The sequence below is a fragment of the Stigmatopora nigra genome, chromosome 12 (genome assembly GCF_051989575.1).
Source record: "Stigmatopora nigra isolate UIUO_SnigA chromosome 12, RoL_Snig_1.1, whole genome shotgun sequence".
NCBI classification, from domain to species: domain Eukaryota; kingdom Metazoa; phylum Chordata; class Actinopteri; order Syngnathiformes; family Syngnathidae; genus Stigmatopora; species Stigmatopora nigra.
The window spans coordinates 12,536,749-12,552,809 of NC_135519.1; the positions used below are offsets into that span (position 1 = coordinate 12,536,749).

The 16,061-nt window shown below is 37.9% G+C and overlaps 1 protein-coding gene across 2 annotated transcripts in view; it reads right to left on the reverse strand.

Moving 5' to 3' along the window:
- Nucleotides 1–4,260: 4,260 nt before the first annotated feature.
- Nucleotides 4,261–16,061, reverse strand: part of LOC144205781 (protein bicaudal C homolog 1-like) — a 33,686-nt gene continuing 21,885 nt past the window's right edge. The window contains exons 9-21 of one of the 2 annotated variants that reach the window (XM_077730360.1): nt 14,446–14,577; nt 11,371–11,575; nt 9,191–9,340; nt 8,918–9,105; nt 8,701–8,842; nt 7,000–7,153; nt 6,722–6,881; nt 6,592–6,631; nt 6,282–6,436; nt 6,047–6,215; nt 5,398–5,561; nt 5,121–5,220; nt 4,261–4,905 (exon numbers count right to left, since the gene is read on the reverse strand). In XM_077730360.1, coding sequence (XP_077586486.1) covers nt 4,778–4,905; nt 5,121–5,220; nt 5,398–5,561; nt 6,047–6,215; nt 6,282–6,436; nt 6,592–6,631; nt 6,722–6,881; nt 7,000–7,153; nt 8,701–8,842; nt 8,918–9,105; nt 9,191–9,340; nt 11,371–11,575; nt 14,446–14,577 — 1,887 coding nt within the window. In that variant the 3' untranslated portion in view covers nt 4,261–4,777. Of the gene's footprint in view, nt 4,906–5,120; nt 5,221–5,397; nt 5,562–6,046; nt 6,437–6,591; nt 6,632–6,721; nt 6,882–6,999; nt 7,154–8,700; nt 8,843–8,917; nt 9,106–9,190; nt 9,341–11,370; nt 11,576–14,445; nt 14,578–16,061 lie in introns of both variants that reach the window. The other variant, XM_077730359.1, reaches the window with a different exon arrangement.

Sequence of the window (16,061 nt, forward strand, 5' to 3'; positions counted from 1 at the left end):
CACTTGTGTCCACCCACACAAATCTTTCTCCTGCATCAAATTGTTCATTTATTACTTCACTGTTTTACATAAAGCCTTTCTTGCTGATATTCTTCTATACCTTACTTTACATAAATCTATCATTATGTACAAGTATGTGTGTATTTGTGTGTAGTTGGCTCACCTCTACTGTAAGCTCAGAGGCCACAAGGTGACAGATGGAGGAAGAGGGTGGTGATGTCATCCTGGATGGCGAGATGAGTTGTTATATTGAGCAATATTGCAAAAACTGGAAGGGAAAAAATGGTTAAGAATGCCCGTACAATATAAGTTCTGAACCTTGTGGACTTACCGTGTGTGGCTCCAGTTTTTTAAACCAGGTCTACAATGTCTTCTGTGTCTGTCTTGCTACTGCAACCAAGACATTTCCAGAATATGGGATGAAATAAAGTTCTAATCTAATCTAATCTAATCTAATCTACTAATTAGACCCTTCTATGTAGTCAGGTAGAAATACATTTTTAGACCCAATGTACTTCATACAATGGTTTTACGACTAAAATACTTCCTGGAGAATGTAGTAAGACTTAAGCAAAAATGAAAAATGATGTCGTATTTAAAATCATTGTAAGACTGAAAATGGTTAGGGCCAATGATTGTGAATAAGATAAGGGCTACAAAAAAGACATATAATTTACATATCTATATATTTATACTTGAAAATATTTTTAGATTAAAGAGAGCATGTCCAGTGACAGCCAAAACAAAAAAACTACATTTATTAACATAGCTCAATGATTCGCAATGGATTTCCTATGTAAAACTAACTACTGACAATGTAGTTTCAGATTTTGACGATTGAACTAATGCAAAGGCACTGTTTTATACTAAAAAAATAAAACTAACAAGTGAAAAAAATGCAGCCTGAAATTTAGCTTCTGGTGCAGGCCATATTGGAATTATATTTCCCTAATTTGCTATGGGACGTTAAAAACCATACCAAAACTTGGGCACCTCTGCATGTGCAATTTGTCGACGTGGGAACAATATTTAGGCCTGTCAAGTGGGAAGCTTGCCTACGTGTTGATGGTCGCTTAGTCATTCAAAAACTGCCTCTGCAATTTACTGTAGTTGTCTGTCCTCCTATCTGCAACATAAAGGGACAAAATCACATGGTATGACATCCACAAATGATGGTTTTCTTGACTCTCCGGACCTTTTTTTGTGAGGTTTGACTCCATTGGGTTTGTTTTTGGGAAGAAACATGACATGCTAAAACCCCCCTGGAAGACATGGAGCCATTTCCATGGAGCATCATTGTTAGATCCTGGCACTGTAATGACTGTTTTCCCTTGGCATATTAACCCAGAGAACGCTGTATTGACACAGCGACGGGGTGCTGTTACACAACAAACAAAGGCGAGAAATAGCTTGCCTGGTGAAAAGAATATAAATGGTGACCGAGAGGAAAAAGTGCGAGTCACTCTGTTGATGAGATGACGCTTCGGTGGAGCTGCCTCTTAGAGAAATGAGCTCCTGCACCCTCGACACCCATCAATGACACTTGGATGAAAGCACAGTAATTAACAATAAAATGACACAACATGAATTGGAAAACTAACAGTATGAACATGAATAACACCACGACAAAGCAATTTAAAAAACAACTTACTATCAATGTACAGTAATACCTCGTTTATCGCGGTTAATCGGTTCCTTTACCTGCCGGAAAAGGAGAATAAGCAAAACGCGGGCAAAGTGTTTTTATGCAATCTAATTAATATTTTTAGGACTTTTAAAACCCTTTCTGTACTATTATTTAACCCCGAAAGGGATATACCGCCCTTTAGTGGCCAGTGAAATTATTTCCAATTATTTTTTTATCGCATTTGAATTTTGTATTATTTTTCTTACACAATTTTTTAAACATTTTTTTACAAATATATATTTAACAGTCCTGATTAGGCTAGTTGGATTAAATTTTTGGTGCCCATGACCGGTCGCCAGCCACTAACATCTGGACAAAAGACCATTCTCTTACCACACTTTGCGAAATATCGACCTTACACAAGCACATAAATTGAATTATCTTTTTCAAAATCAATTCTATGTATCAGCATGGCAACTCTGTTCACAATTGTCACTCAAATATGCAAGAAAACGAGTACGCAATCCCATTTAACAGCACAAGTAATGTTTTTCCTGGCTCGTTCCAGCTAAAAATACACCAGACACAGTACAGAATCCGTTTTTTTTTTGCTACATCAGTTGCCTGAGAATGTTCTGAAAGCTGGAAGGTAGCGAGGGAACGAGACTCTTTTTTAGATACCGACGTCCGTGATTGGCTCTTCTCGACATCCCTGGAGTCCCCCAAAAGAAGGTTTTGAAGATAACCACGCACCAGATGGAATTCTTCCCAGAAAAACCACACCAAAAGAAAAGAGGAAATCTGCATACATTTATTTCCTTCACAATATCCATGTTTGAACAGGAGTTTTGATGGATTTATGGATTTCAAAAACAAAAAAATACTTCTTTATGATAATGGAATAAAGAGAAGTGTATTGTTTAGTTACAGAAATGTAACTTTTTTGATATTTAACACTTATTCAGCATTCAAAAGTTGCATAAAGTGGTTTGACATGAATTAATGTACCAAAAAAATTGCAGTACAGGCGTATTTATAGTTTGTTTTTTAAGCATTTTTGGCATCGCTCAATGCATCCCAACTTTAAAGTTTGGGTGCAATTAATAGCTTTTTTGACAGAATAAACTCGTTTTTTGATATAAAAAAATACTAACAAACAAAATTAAATCCACCAAATTTGAATAAAGCGCTTCATTTTTAAACAATTTAAAACAAAACGCTGACCTTGAAGACAAAAAATCAAAACAAAACTTCTCACATAAAAATTCCGCATTTTTTCAATTAAAAAATACAACAACAAAAAATTACCTGGTTGGCAATGGCAACCTGGTCAGAAAATGATTCACCTAGAGAAACTGCAATAAGTCATGGCTCAAATTCCACAAAAAAAGGCCAAAATGGATGAAATGGAATGATTATTTTTAAGGCACTTTTACACAAACAAAAAAAATGTGGCTCTTCATTTTAATACTGAAGAATATAAACACACTGACTTTAAATTGCACTTGAAAATTTGAATCTAGTGTCTAAATCTACAATTTTATCAAAATATGAATGGTGTTGAGGCAGCTTTTTTTTTAGCATTAAGACCACCCAAAATATGATATTTGAACATTCTAGTTTTTCATTGCATTTCTTTAAACGGGTTTTTTTTGTTCCCTGTGAGATGCAGTCATATTTTGAGCAAGAAAAATAAAATCCTAACTGGCACTTGAGGCTACAAAACCGACCTTACGACTTCCTTGCTCCGCGGAGAAGGCAGAGAAGTGCATTGTGGGATTTTGAATAGCCGAAAAAACAAAACAAAAAACGGATTAAAACCTGCCGTGGCCATCCGCACAGACTAACGAGACATAAAATTGAAAATAATAATAGCTAAGAAACTCATGTCATTCATAATGTATAAAAAAAGAAAATACACATGTAAACTGATTACCATGATATATCCCTTTTTACGTGGTAGTACAAAACCTTAAAGAGTACAACATTTTTTGTTTGAAAATACACGGTAGATGGAGGAACATAAACACTGATTTCGGAGGTACGTTTTCCGATGGAAACGCTTCCATTTTTTGGTATTTCTCCATTTTGGTGCGCTGACCTACTTGGCACTTGGTTAGGGTGTGGCCTCTGGTGCTCGGACGTTTGGTCGCCGGTCTTTTGGTCGCCTGTCAAATGGTGACAGAGAGTCTACTGTTGAAACCAGCTCTCAAAATTGTATTCATGAGAGAGAGTTTAATATCTAAGTGCTGTTTATTATCTAAGTACTGTTTAAGATCCAAGTACTGTTTAAGATCCAAGTACTGTTTAATATCGAAGTACTGTTTAAGATCCAAGTACTGTTTAATATCCAAGTACTGTTTAATATCTAAGTACTGTTTAATATCTAAGTCCTGTTTAATATCTAAGTACTGTTTAATATCTAAGTACTGTTTAATATCTAAGTACTGTTTAATATCTAAGTACTGTTTAATATTTAAGTACTGTTTAATATCTAAGTACTGTTTAATATCCAAGTACTGTTTAATATCCAAGTACTGTTCAATATCCAAGAACTGTTTAATATCTAAGTACTGTTGAAAACAGTAGATATTTAGATATTAAAATCTCTCTCATAAATATAATTTTGAGAGCTGGTTTCGACAGTACTTACTCTCTGTCACCATTTGACCGGCGACCAAAAGACCGGCGACCAAACGTCCGGTCAAGGCGGCCTCCGTCCCGTCCTGGCGGGCTAAGTGCTCGTATTTGGCTTATTACGACGACGACGACAACAAACAAACAAAAAATGCACACATGCTTTTAAAGTCCAATGCATACTTACTTAGTACTATTACTCCTACAATTCCAATCTGAGCCATATTCACAGGCAAAAGTCTAGTAACGTTAAAGTGCATGTCACCGACACGGCTGGCGCGGCGTCAGCGGGTAAAAAAAACAAAATGATTGTACTAATCACTGCCTGTTCCCTTAAAATACTGAAGTACCCTCAGTCACAACAAAAAATATCCACGTAGAAACGCTTTGGGTAGATATAACGGCGTCGGTAGGCAAACTATGGCTTGGTAGTGTTTATACGAGATGGCGCCGAGAACGGGCCGTGTTTAAATGAACGGGGGGGAAGAAAATAATGGATAATGGCGGAACGGCCTACCACCGACCGCTAACGCTGGCCATATCGGCGTGGAATTGACGGGAAAGGCGACCGCTCGCTCCCCCTTCCAGGAAGGACGAACGGATGGGGGGCTCGAATAGTTTCCGCCGGTTCTTGTTAAGTTCTGAAAGGAGAGTCGGCATCAGAACGAAGATTAGGAGGACATTTTTGTCTGATAACAGGTGGAATTATGCTATTAGAGAAATTATTAGAATTTTTGGGAAGATGAGTGAGGTTGTTTAAAGTATTGAATGGGTTTTATGAAGGTTTTGATGCAGAATTAATTCATAGTGATGATTTTTTTGCAGCTTTTTTTAAACATACTTTGCAATGAAATACCTGAGATGGCCAGTAGCATTTTTCTGCGGGCGCCAAAGGTGGTGATGCCTAACTCCTTTAGGTCTTGGTCAGTCAAAGTCAGGAATGTCTGGAGGTCAATCTGGAAGCCATTAAAAAAGATAGTTTTGCGGTTATTTTGTCCATTCGTTCAAAGAGTCGATTCCAGATTCGTAAAATGAGACGATTCTGATCGGTTTTCTGATTGGGGACATCCCAACTGTTTTTTACATTTTTAAATTTTTGCTCAAAGATTGTCAGGTCCTGGTTTTTGGCATACCTCCTGCTGTTGGAAGACGTCCGTGTACTTCCCCAGGCCCAGTTTGCTAAAGAGCTCAGGCAGGTCGGAACCTTTGAGAGAGGAGTTGAGGCTGCAGCCATTGCTGCCCGTCACTGACGAGATGCAGTCCATGTAGTTGCTGCTACTCAGGTAATGTTCAGCGCCTGGCAACCATCCCAAAAAAAAGAAAACAATAGGTCTTGTTCACTCCAAAAATCCGACATGGCTGCCACTCGGTTGCAATCTTAGCTCAAAAAGAGACGCCAATTTTGACTCATTATAAAGTCATCGTGCACGTCATAGCTGAACACTGATGATAATAGGAAATATGAAGTACTGTATTTTCCAGACTATAGTAAGTCTCTCTTTTTCTGCAAAGAGAATACTCAACAAATACTGCAACAAATAATCTAATACATGTTTTTTTTCTCTAAACATAGACAATGTTGTCCTTTTTTAGGCTAAGATACATCTTAAAAATCTTCGGTTAACAGATTTTTGAACATTTTGTTTGTAATCCGTTTTTTTCTTTCATTGCTTACTTGTTTTTGTATATTTAATAGTTTTCATGGGCAACAAAAGCTGCTCTTTGGCGAATTCCAACTCAAACAAACAGCAATAGACGTCTAATAATACTCGTTCCGCTGACCAGATTTGTTCTGCTTCCTCTTGGGACTGCTCACGGGTGGGGGGAACTCTGCATGCGTCTGCAGCCCATTGGACGTCCCGTTGACGCTCCTTTCCCGCCAGTTGTCCGAGTCGCTGCCGTTGGCCACGCCCTCGCGGCTGCCGGCGCGGGACAGCGACAGCGGCGATCCCTGAGAGACAAAGTAGACACTCTTTGGAGCCACGTGAACCAAAAGGGGAAGGAAAAGGGTGCAAACCTCATAGGTGGTGCTCATGCTAGGCTTGTAGGGCGCGTGATTGGCTCTCCGCAACTCCTTAATGGTTTCAGCCGGCATGGATTTGGAGAAGCCGAGACCGCTCCACGTATTGGTGGGCGTCCGCACTTCCGTCACAACCGGCTTCTTTAGCATGGCTGTGAGATTCGGAAAAAGATGTAAACTTACACTGTTCGATAATTTATATATATAATAATAATAATATTTTTATTCTGTGGCTAACATTGAAGAAAAAAATAGCTGTTTGGATGCTAAAAAGTTAGGGAGCCCTGGATTGAAGTCACTCACTCACCTTTGGTTGCCAGCAGCTTTTTTTGTTCATAGTCAAATGCCTGTTGAGGAAACAGTATATATATATGTTTTTAGTATGTGATTTTGAGCTGTTCACATTTGCCTTTACATAAGTGCGTATTTGTAGATACCTGCATGTTGGCAAAGGAGGTCTGCGGGGCCAATCGGATGCGTTCCCTCTCATTCTGCTGTGCCGCCCTCTCGGCCGCCCGCTCGCTGCCCGGCGCCCGTTTATCGGCCAATGGGCTATCCGTGGAAGAGGACTCACCGTCCGGTAGGAGGCAGTCGGAACTGGAAAATGTGAGCAAAGACAAAAATGGCAGAGGATGACTTCAATGGGATTTCAAGCCTTTGTTGGCGAGGGCAGAAATTGAATGAATATTGAAGCGCGTGTGAAATTGTGACGTACTGTAGGTGACAATTCTTGGTGCCCTGAAGGAGTTCCACGGCTTGCCGTTTTCCCGACGACGTTTTGCACGAGGCCAGCATCTGCTTCAATTCGCTACTGTTGGCCGAGTGGGAGGGGCTTCTTGGCATGCCCACCTCCACAAAGGTGTCCGAGCCTTGAAGATGTAAACAAATGCACCGTGAAAAGTATAAGTAAAGTATATGCGAGATACGACATTAACACAGTAATACCTTGACATACGAGTGTCCCTACATACAAGAAATTTGAGATACGAGGAAAATTCTGAGCACATTTTTGCCCTGAGATACGAGACAAATTTGACATACGAGCATATGATGCGGTTCTTTTTTTTTAAGCTGTGCAGTGATATGTATATATTCGTATATATGACAAGTGGGAGAGGCTTCTTTTAAGATGGATAAAGGAGAAACAATTAAAAACATTTCTTAAATTTTTTTTCAGAGGGTGGGAAAGGATTAACTTTGTTTTTATTTATTTTACAAGGGAAATTTTGATTTGAAATACGCGTAAAATTGACATACGAGCTCAGGCCTGGAACGCATTAAGCTTGTATCACAAAGTATTACTGTAGGCGTTGAAATTCCGCCACGCCTGGGAAAATAACGTGATGTCAGTCGATCTAATGAAGCACGCAGGGGGATTCGCTTTGGAACAACTCGTGCTGGAAGGAAGAAAAAATAAAAAAAGACGAGGTGGGCGTACCAGTCTAAACACAAAGCGACCGGGAGGAGGCGGGAGGAGGAAGGAAGGATGGATGGATGGAAGCCAGGAGGGAGAGAGAGCAAAGCTGCCTGCCCTTGACGCACCGTGCGCATGGGGAAGCCACGTTTGGGAGGAAAACGGGAAAATGGAGACGCGTGAGAGACAAAGATTGGAGGGAGAAAACACGCCCTGAAAAGTTCAACGGAATCCTCTGGTGGCTGATAAACACAAACTGTGAGCTAAAGTATTGCGTGGTGATATTATGTTCAAATATGATATGATTCGAGGGGCTTAAACGTTGACACTGACCTTTAAAATTTTACGCATTTGAACTGGAGGTGAAAATTGTATCGTTTTAAGACAAGGCACTAAATTACGATTAATGGATTACAGTAATCCCTCAAATATTGCAGTTAATGTACACCAGATAAAGGACTTGGACTAAAACTGTATTTTTTTATATCAAGTGTTGAGGATCTATTTAGTTATTATAGTGAGGATAGTATTTAAAGTATTAGCATTTTTATATATATTGATTATATTTAGATAATATATTAGTTTTTTGCCATGTTAATAACTGTAATATTTATATACTAAAACTGTTTTTTTTATATCAAGCAGAGAGGATCTATTTTCACTGGGTGGACAGTATTTAAAGTATTTGCATTTTTATATATATTCATTATATTTAGATATTAGTATATTAGTCTTTTGCTATGCTAAGAGCTGTAATATTTAAATATATACTTTTTCATCATTTCTGTATTTATTTATGTATTGTGGAAGTAATAATAAGGGTGATCCTACTTTGCGTTTTTTTTGTTTGTCTGTCTACTTTAGCTGCAATATTCGAGGGATTACTGTACTATTTTTTGGTGTTTTAAGGAGACGCTTTAAAAAAGGTAAATAATTTGAGTAAATTGCATTTTAGGATCAGTTTTGGAAACAAAATGGCAAAATCCAAAAGTCCAAACTTACCTTCATCGGTGCTGGACTTCCCCGACAGGGGTTCTGACGGATTATGTCCGCTGGCTTCTTGGACCGAGTCGCAGGGCGGCGGACTCAGAACCGTTTCGCCGAGCGCGGCCGTGGCTATCCTGGAGTAGACCGAACCCGGATGCTGCGCAGAAGTCAACAATGTTACGTTGAAATTGCGTCCAAAAGAAGGAAGATGGGGCTATGGATCTGGACTGACCTTAACATGGCCGTTGAGAGCGCAGGCTGCCTTGGCGCAGTCGGAAACGCCGTTGGACTGCTTGTCGATGGGCGCCAGGCCCGGCGGGGGGGACGGCGTGCTCTGCGAGTAACCCTGCACGCCGGATAGGAGGATGCTGCTCAGCGTGGCGTGGGTGGCTGGGTGCAGCATGAGCTGGGATGCAAAGGCTAGGCAAGGACACGAGAATTACACAAAAATAACATCATTTTAGTGCATGTAAAGTTACACTCAAAGGACATTTCTTTCACATACCTTGCGTGCTGGTAAGTGAACTAGGCCACAAAGAAGACGTGGGGGTGCTGGGGGCCTGCAGGGGGCTGATGGATGAGTTTAAGGTGTTCAGAACAGCGTTGGGGTTTGCCGAGTTGGCAAGGGAGTGGGACGCCGTTGCGCCCAGGAAGCCTGGAAAAGCAGGGGTGTCATAGTTAGTTTTGTTGCAGGGACTCGTGTGGGCCGGACCTGTTTTGATATAATATTTAGATTTTTTTTAAATAAATGGATTAAAAGAACTGGATTAAAAACCATGAATATTCAGTTTTTTATAGATCTAAAACAATGCTTATGTAAGCTTTTTATAAATATATTTTTAGATTTTACAAAATGATTTTTGAACTAAAAAAACAGAAAAAAATGATTAAAAATTGAATTATTGATTTAAAAGGGGGAAAATCAGGAAATTTAATATACATCTATACTCTTCATTTTAATTTGATCCTAAAACTGAAAGTCAGCACTCATGATTTACTTTCCCGGACCACACAAAATGATGCGGCGGGCCAGATTTTGCCCCGGGCCGCCACTTTGACACCTGCAGATCATTTTCTATTAATTTTGAGTTTTTTTCCAGGATGCTCTTTGTCCATTTGTTGCTTCCTTCTGACTTTTGACCATCTCCAGATGACTTCTTGGACCATTTGACATCTCCTTATGAACTCAATGGCCGCCATTTATGCGGGAGATCTAATCCTATATTACGCCAAGGCCTTTGGGGGAAAAAACAATCTGACACTTTGCTCTATTTGACACGAACTGGCCTACCCGCAAGGTCAATACGCATCCGAGGTGAAAGCTTGATATCGGGACAATACAATTAAAAACCAAAAGCAGTGTACAAAAACACAAAGTGTGGCTTTACCAAGGGGCCACTTTGGCTCCGGTAATATGGAACGGGGCTCTCCTGGCAGCCTGGACTGTAATCGGAGCAAGAAAAGCATGTAGCAATTACTAACGGACAGGATGTGGGCCCGTCCGGCAACTTTTACAGCAACTTTAGAGCACGGAATTGTATTATCGTTTTTAAGACTGATTATTTACATTCAATGTACCTTTCCCACATTTTCGTTTGCCAGGAAATGTGAGGTCAGAAAATATACGTTCATTGAGTTTTAAGAGGAATGGAAAGTTCTTATTGTATTCTTTTAAAAAGATATGCAGTTAAATACGTGTGGAAAAAGGGATTTTTTTGGTTTACTGCACACCAAATGATACTATTTCTGTGTTTACTTTTTTTTTATTATTATTTTTGTATTATTGGCTGGATATTTTAAGGGTACAAATTTAAAGTTATTTTTAGCAATTATATTTTACTTAATAACAGAAACAGGTTCATCAAAAATATTTAAGTGGGTATTTTACATTGAATGATTATTCTCAAAAATAGCAGACGGTTCAAAATAATGTTGTTAAACGCTACATGGTGCTTTGATTATGATAAAAGATTTAAATGAAAACTAAGCCCCTGCAAAAGTACATTTGATTTAAACCACTGCATTTCTGTGTCAGGGACCATAAAAAAAACATTTTGATTCTTGTATTGGCAAAGAAAAATAATCCTTGAAAGTTACTGTGCATCTGGAAGGTATTCACTAAGATTCATTTTTTGGCCATTATGTCATGTTACAACTTAATTATATTCACAAAAAAGACTTGAAGATGTAGCAGTGCCAAAGGTGAATGAACCAAATGTGTATATATGTGTATATGTGTGTAAATATGTGTATATATGAGTGTATATGTGTATATGTGTGTGTATATGTGTGTATAAGTGTGTATATGTGTGTATAAGTGTGTATAAGTGTGTATACATGTGTATATATGTGTATAAGTGTATATGTGTATGTGTGTATGTGTATATATGTGTACATATGTGTACCAATGTGTACATATGTGCATCTATGTGCATCTATGTGCATCTATGTGTATATATGTGTATATATGTGTATACATGTGTATATATGTGTATACATGTGTATATAAGTGTATATATGTGTATATATGTGTATATATGTGTATATATGTGTATATATGTGTAAATATGCGTATATGTGTATATATATGTGTATACCTCTTCCAATCTGGCAACGCATTTTCCACCCAAACTGTACCTGAAACAACTCCTTATCACATTGAAAGTAATTTTTAAAGACTCTTACCCAGGTTACTGAGCCCCAGACCAGCTGAGGCCAGAATGTCCAAGCCAACGGGGCAGATGAGGGACGGCGAGGGCCCGTTAGGGGTCGGGTTCAAGGCCAGTGGGGGTGAGCAGCAAGATACGCCGTTGTTTTCCAGACCCAAGAGGAGCTTTCGGGCTTCGTACATGTTGACGGCGTTCCTCTCCACGCTTTTGACGATGACGGACTGAAAAAGACAGAGTAAGTGAGAGTTGCACAACAATGGCGGCTGCGGGGTAGAAAGAGCGAGGAAAAACATGTGAGAATAGGGAGGATGAGGGCCCAGAAATAAACAAGATGGAGGGGAAGGAAAAGGGGAATTAAGGCCAGATTAGAAGGACAAACAGCATCAATGTGGGAGCGCCTGTTGAAAGATGACATGTTTTTTTTGGGTGAAAATATACAGCATATCGTTTTTTGGCTTTGACGTCACGTGAAAGTCATAAAAAAAGTTATGACGAGGAATATTAAGGGGAAACATGTGGGATCACTTATCGCAAATTGTTGAATATAGTATTTAATAATCAGATTTTATTGAAACATTTGTTTGCTGGCAGGGTTGTGCAAACATTATTTTGTCTAATGGCCGATTTCAAAGAGGATAAAATTCTTCCATAATAAAATATGGACTTATATTTTTATACTTACAATTTTACTATACTTACTACTATACCTTATTTAGACCAAAACATTTTTTAGGAAAAAGTAAACAGCTAAAAAAGGTGAAAAAAAGTCAACAAAACATGAATTTACCACCTAGAATTATTAATTGACATTTATATAAAAACAAAAACTTAAAAGTTAAGTTTATTATGCTGATATCAACACGTTGCCATTTTTTAAGCCCTGAATAAATGTTAAACTTAATGCGTGTTAAAACTGAAAAGGGCGACATAATGTAGGCTGAATTTTAGCTTCTTGTACAGGCCTTAATCATAAAGTAGTACTTGAAGATTCTGGTGGGACTGCAAAATTCAATAAAATGAGAATATGTATTGTAAATAATTTTAAAAAGGAAAATAAGAGGTCGAGTTTCATCATGAGGCAGATTTTTCCTGGAAATGATATAGGATAACGTTCAAAACAACAAATTATGGGATAATCTGATGAAATATAACATTACTGTATAGAGTAATACTATAAAGTGGCTGCCAAATGTCCCATTTGGATCAGATGTGAAGAAAAATTGCTTTGACTGGACCCGAGTTCATGTCCTCCTCACATGTTGAAATAGAACAAGATATTCTCTATTTATAAGTAAATGATATCCCATATCACTCACACTTGTTAAATATCATCTTCACAAAAGCCCAATATGGAAATCTTTCAAATACTTCATACATATTACAGTAAAATCACCTGTCATGTCAAAGCTTATCTGCCAAAAACCAAATTTCCCAAATATTTTCCACTGATATCAACAAAAAACTAAAACAATCTCGCCAAAGCAAACATCTTCATAAATTCATCCAAAATTTTGGTGCCGACACTTCCACTTAACACAAATATTAACAAAAATGAATCCAATATGACCTTAACAGATATTATCGGGTCAAAGCTGCCAAGCCGCAAGTTCTTGTTGGATGACAAAACATCGTAAATTGCTACGAAAAAAAAAATGTTCAAAAAATGAGTAAAAAACAGAATCCATTTTTTTTTCTTTCTGGCTGGAGTGGGCCGCATTTGGACCGGCCTACTGCTGTCACCTCGTTAACATATTTAAGTGAAGGGTTCTTCGGAGGGCCGGCAGGGGCTGGAACGCCGTTTGGCATTTCTACACTCGGCCCAGTAAATTATTATGGGTTAGGCACTATGCCCCATTGGCCCATTCAATGACAACTGGGAAGTCTGGGTCGGATCCAAAAGGAGCATTATAGTACAACATATATACTATAATAACAATACAAGTGGATTTTATTTGGGGGTTTTTTTGCACTGTGCATATGTTAAGAAATGGGTTTGTAGGATTTGTTGAGGAGGCTTGTTTTTATGCAAAAATATGTTTGTTTTTTTATTTAATGGTTGTATTGTTTTCTTGGGGGGATTGTTTTTAGTGGTGTGAAAATATGGTTATTGGATTGGTAAAGAATATTTTTATGAGAATGGGATTGGGAGTGGTATTTGTGGAGGAGGCTTGTTTTATGTAAAAATGTGTTTGTTTTTTATTTAATGGTTGCATTTGTTTTTTGGGGGGTTGTTTTTAGTGGTCTAAAAATATGCTTATCGTAAAGAATATCATTAAGAAAATGGGTTCAAAAGTCGTATTTGTTGAGGAGTCTCACTTTTATACAAAAATAATGTTTTTTATTGAATGGTTGCATTAGGTTTTTTTTTTTTGGGGTGGGGGGTATTTTTATTGGTCTAAAAATATGGTTATCGGATTAGTAAAGCATAATTTAAAAAAAAATATGGGAAGGATTATTTCATGAGGAGGCCCACTTTTATACAAAAAATATGATTTTTCACTTAATGGTTACATTAGGTTTTGGGGGGAATTATTGTTACTGGTCTAAAAAATGATTATCGAATTAATAAATCTAATCCAAATAAAAAAATAATGGGATCGGTAAAGTAAAACAATCCCTCATTCTAACTTGTCCCATTTGAATTATAATTCCATTTTCAAATTCGGATATCAAATCTCCCAAAATATGGAAAGAGCCATTTCCTTATCCTACAGGGAAAAATACAAGATGCTTTTCTCCTGGTTACGTGCTAATAAGCCATTAGAAATAGCCAGCACATTTCCTAAAAACATATGCAAGTATGTCTTCCAAATAATAAAGACAAAAGTGAGCCATCTGGTCTTGTTTCCTGTGCGCTCAGCTTGAAGCAAAACCATGCTTTTCTCTCCTGTGACAGCCGCTAAGCTCACATGGCATCATTCATTCCCTTTCATTTCCCTTCCTGCTTTTTCCTTTTCAAGTGGCTCGCGCGCTGAAATGCGACCTGTCAATATATTTGTTTAACACAACTGGAAAGACCGGTCCGCGTCGGCGTTTTTGGCCAGCCCCAATGTTGTTATTTCCGTTTAAAAAATGCACGGGATGCTCCTACCTTGCTGGGTTGCTTCGGTTTAGGTTTGATGCTGATGAAGACGTCCAGCTGCTCCATTAGGGCCGTGATGCAATGTGGTTCTACTTCAACGTCCTCTTTGATGTCAAACATGAGGACCAATGGCAGGCAGCCCTGGGAGGAAAGGACAAAAAAATGGTTAAAATTGGAGACCAGTTTTAGGGGGAAAAAAATATATATTTTATTTTTTAATTTTTATTTTTTAAATAGACAGCTGGGCTGTATTTTGTGTTTTTATGCTTACGGGAATGTAAAAAAAATATCATTAGACTTTCATCACTCAACTTTAGGACAGTTTGAATGAGATTATTTATGAAATACACTTAAGTAAAGATTTTATGTCTATTTACCATATTTTCATGACTATAAGGTGCACCACATTTAAAGGCGCACCCTCAATGAATGACACTTTTTTTCCATATATAAAGCATGCTGGATTATAAGGCGCCCAGTCTATTTTGGAGAAAATTTAAGAATTTTAAGTGCGCCTTATAGTCTTGAAAATACGTTAATTGACATCTGTATCCCTCCAATGCAGTATGCTATGTTACAACTGTTTTGATTGGGCTGTACTTAAAAAGAGCATTTCGTTGTACTTGTTACAGTGACAATAAAGATATTCCATTTCAAGTAATACAATTAGAAAATTAACTTCAGAAATATATATATATTTTTTTTTACTTTGCGTTTAACCACTAAAACGTGCAAATTATTTCAGATCATAAGAAACCAATTAAACATATGTCAACTATTTCAAATAACCACACACAAAAGCTAAATAAACCACAAAGACAGAAGAAAAATATTCTAAATTAAGGGTGTGAAAAACGAAAATAATCAAGAAACTTTTTTTGTGGTGCTACATATGACAATTATGAATTAGTTGTGCAAATGCTGACCCAATATTCCCATAAAAATCATACCTTGCATACTCAATCCGTAATTATATTCTGACTTGAAATCTGATGATAAATCTTGCGACTCCCTGCTGGATTTATTTATTTTTTGTATCTTTAAGTTTAGGGAAATTCCTCCAAGTGCAATATGCTTCACATTATCACCACCACAAGACCACAGACGTCGATATTTTTGGGTCCGAGAGCTCCTATTGTGAATAGGTGTAATTAAGAGCGTAGTAGTGCTGCCTGTGACAGCCGTCAAATGCCTGCTGTAATCAAGAGGCGGGCAGCCAAAGGCCAAATCACAAAGTACGTAGGGCGCTGACAGACTCTCGTAATCATCTTATGCGCTGGACGTTTTATTTTAGGACCTTCTGCTTTATTTCAAAGCTTTTTGGTTGTTGTTTTTTTGTTCCACTTCATCTTCTCTGCCATCCTTTTGCTTTGCCACACTTGTGAAACTGATTTTCTGGCTGTTGTAATACTTGTGGCATTTGTTAAAGTCGTCAAAGTGGACTAAAAAGAATAAAGCTCATAAAAATATTGGGCTAGATTAATAGGGTAGATTGCATTTCACTGGGCCTATAACAACTCGTAGTTCTAAAATGAATCCAAAAAAGTGCAAAACATAGGCTAGGAAAGCCAGAATGGTTACGGAAAGTGATGTAGTAAAAAGTAGGCTTGTTCATTCATTTACTT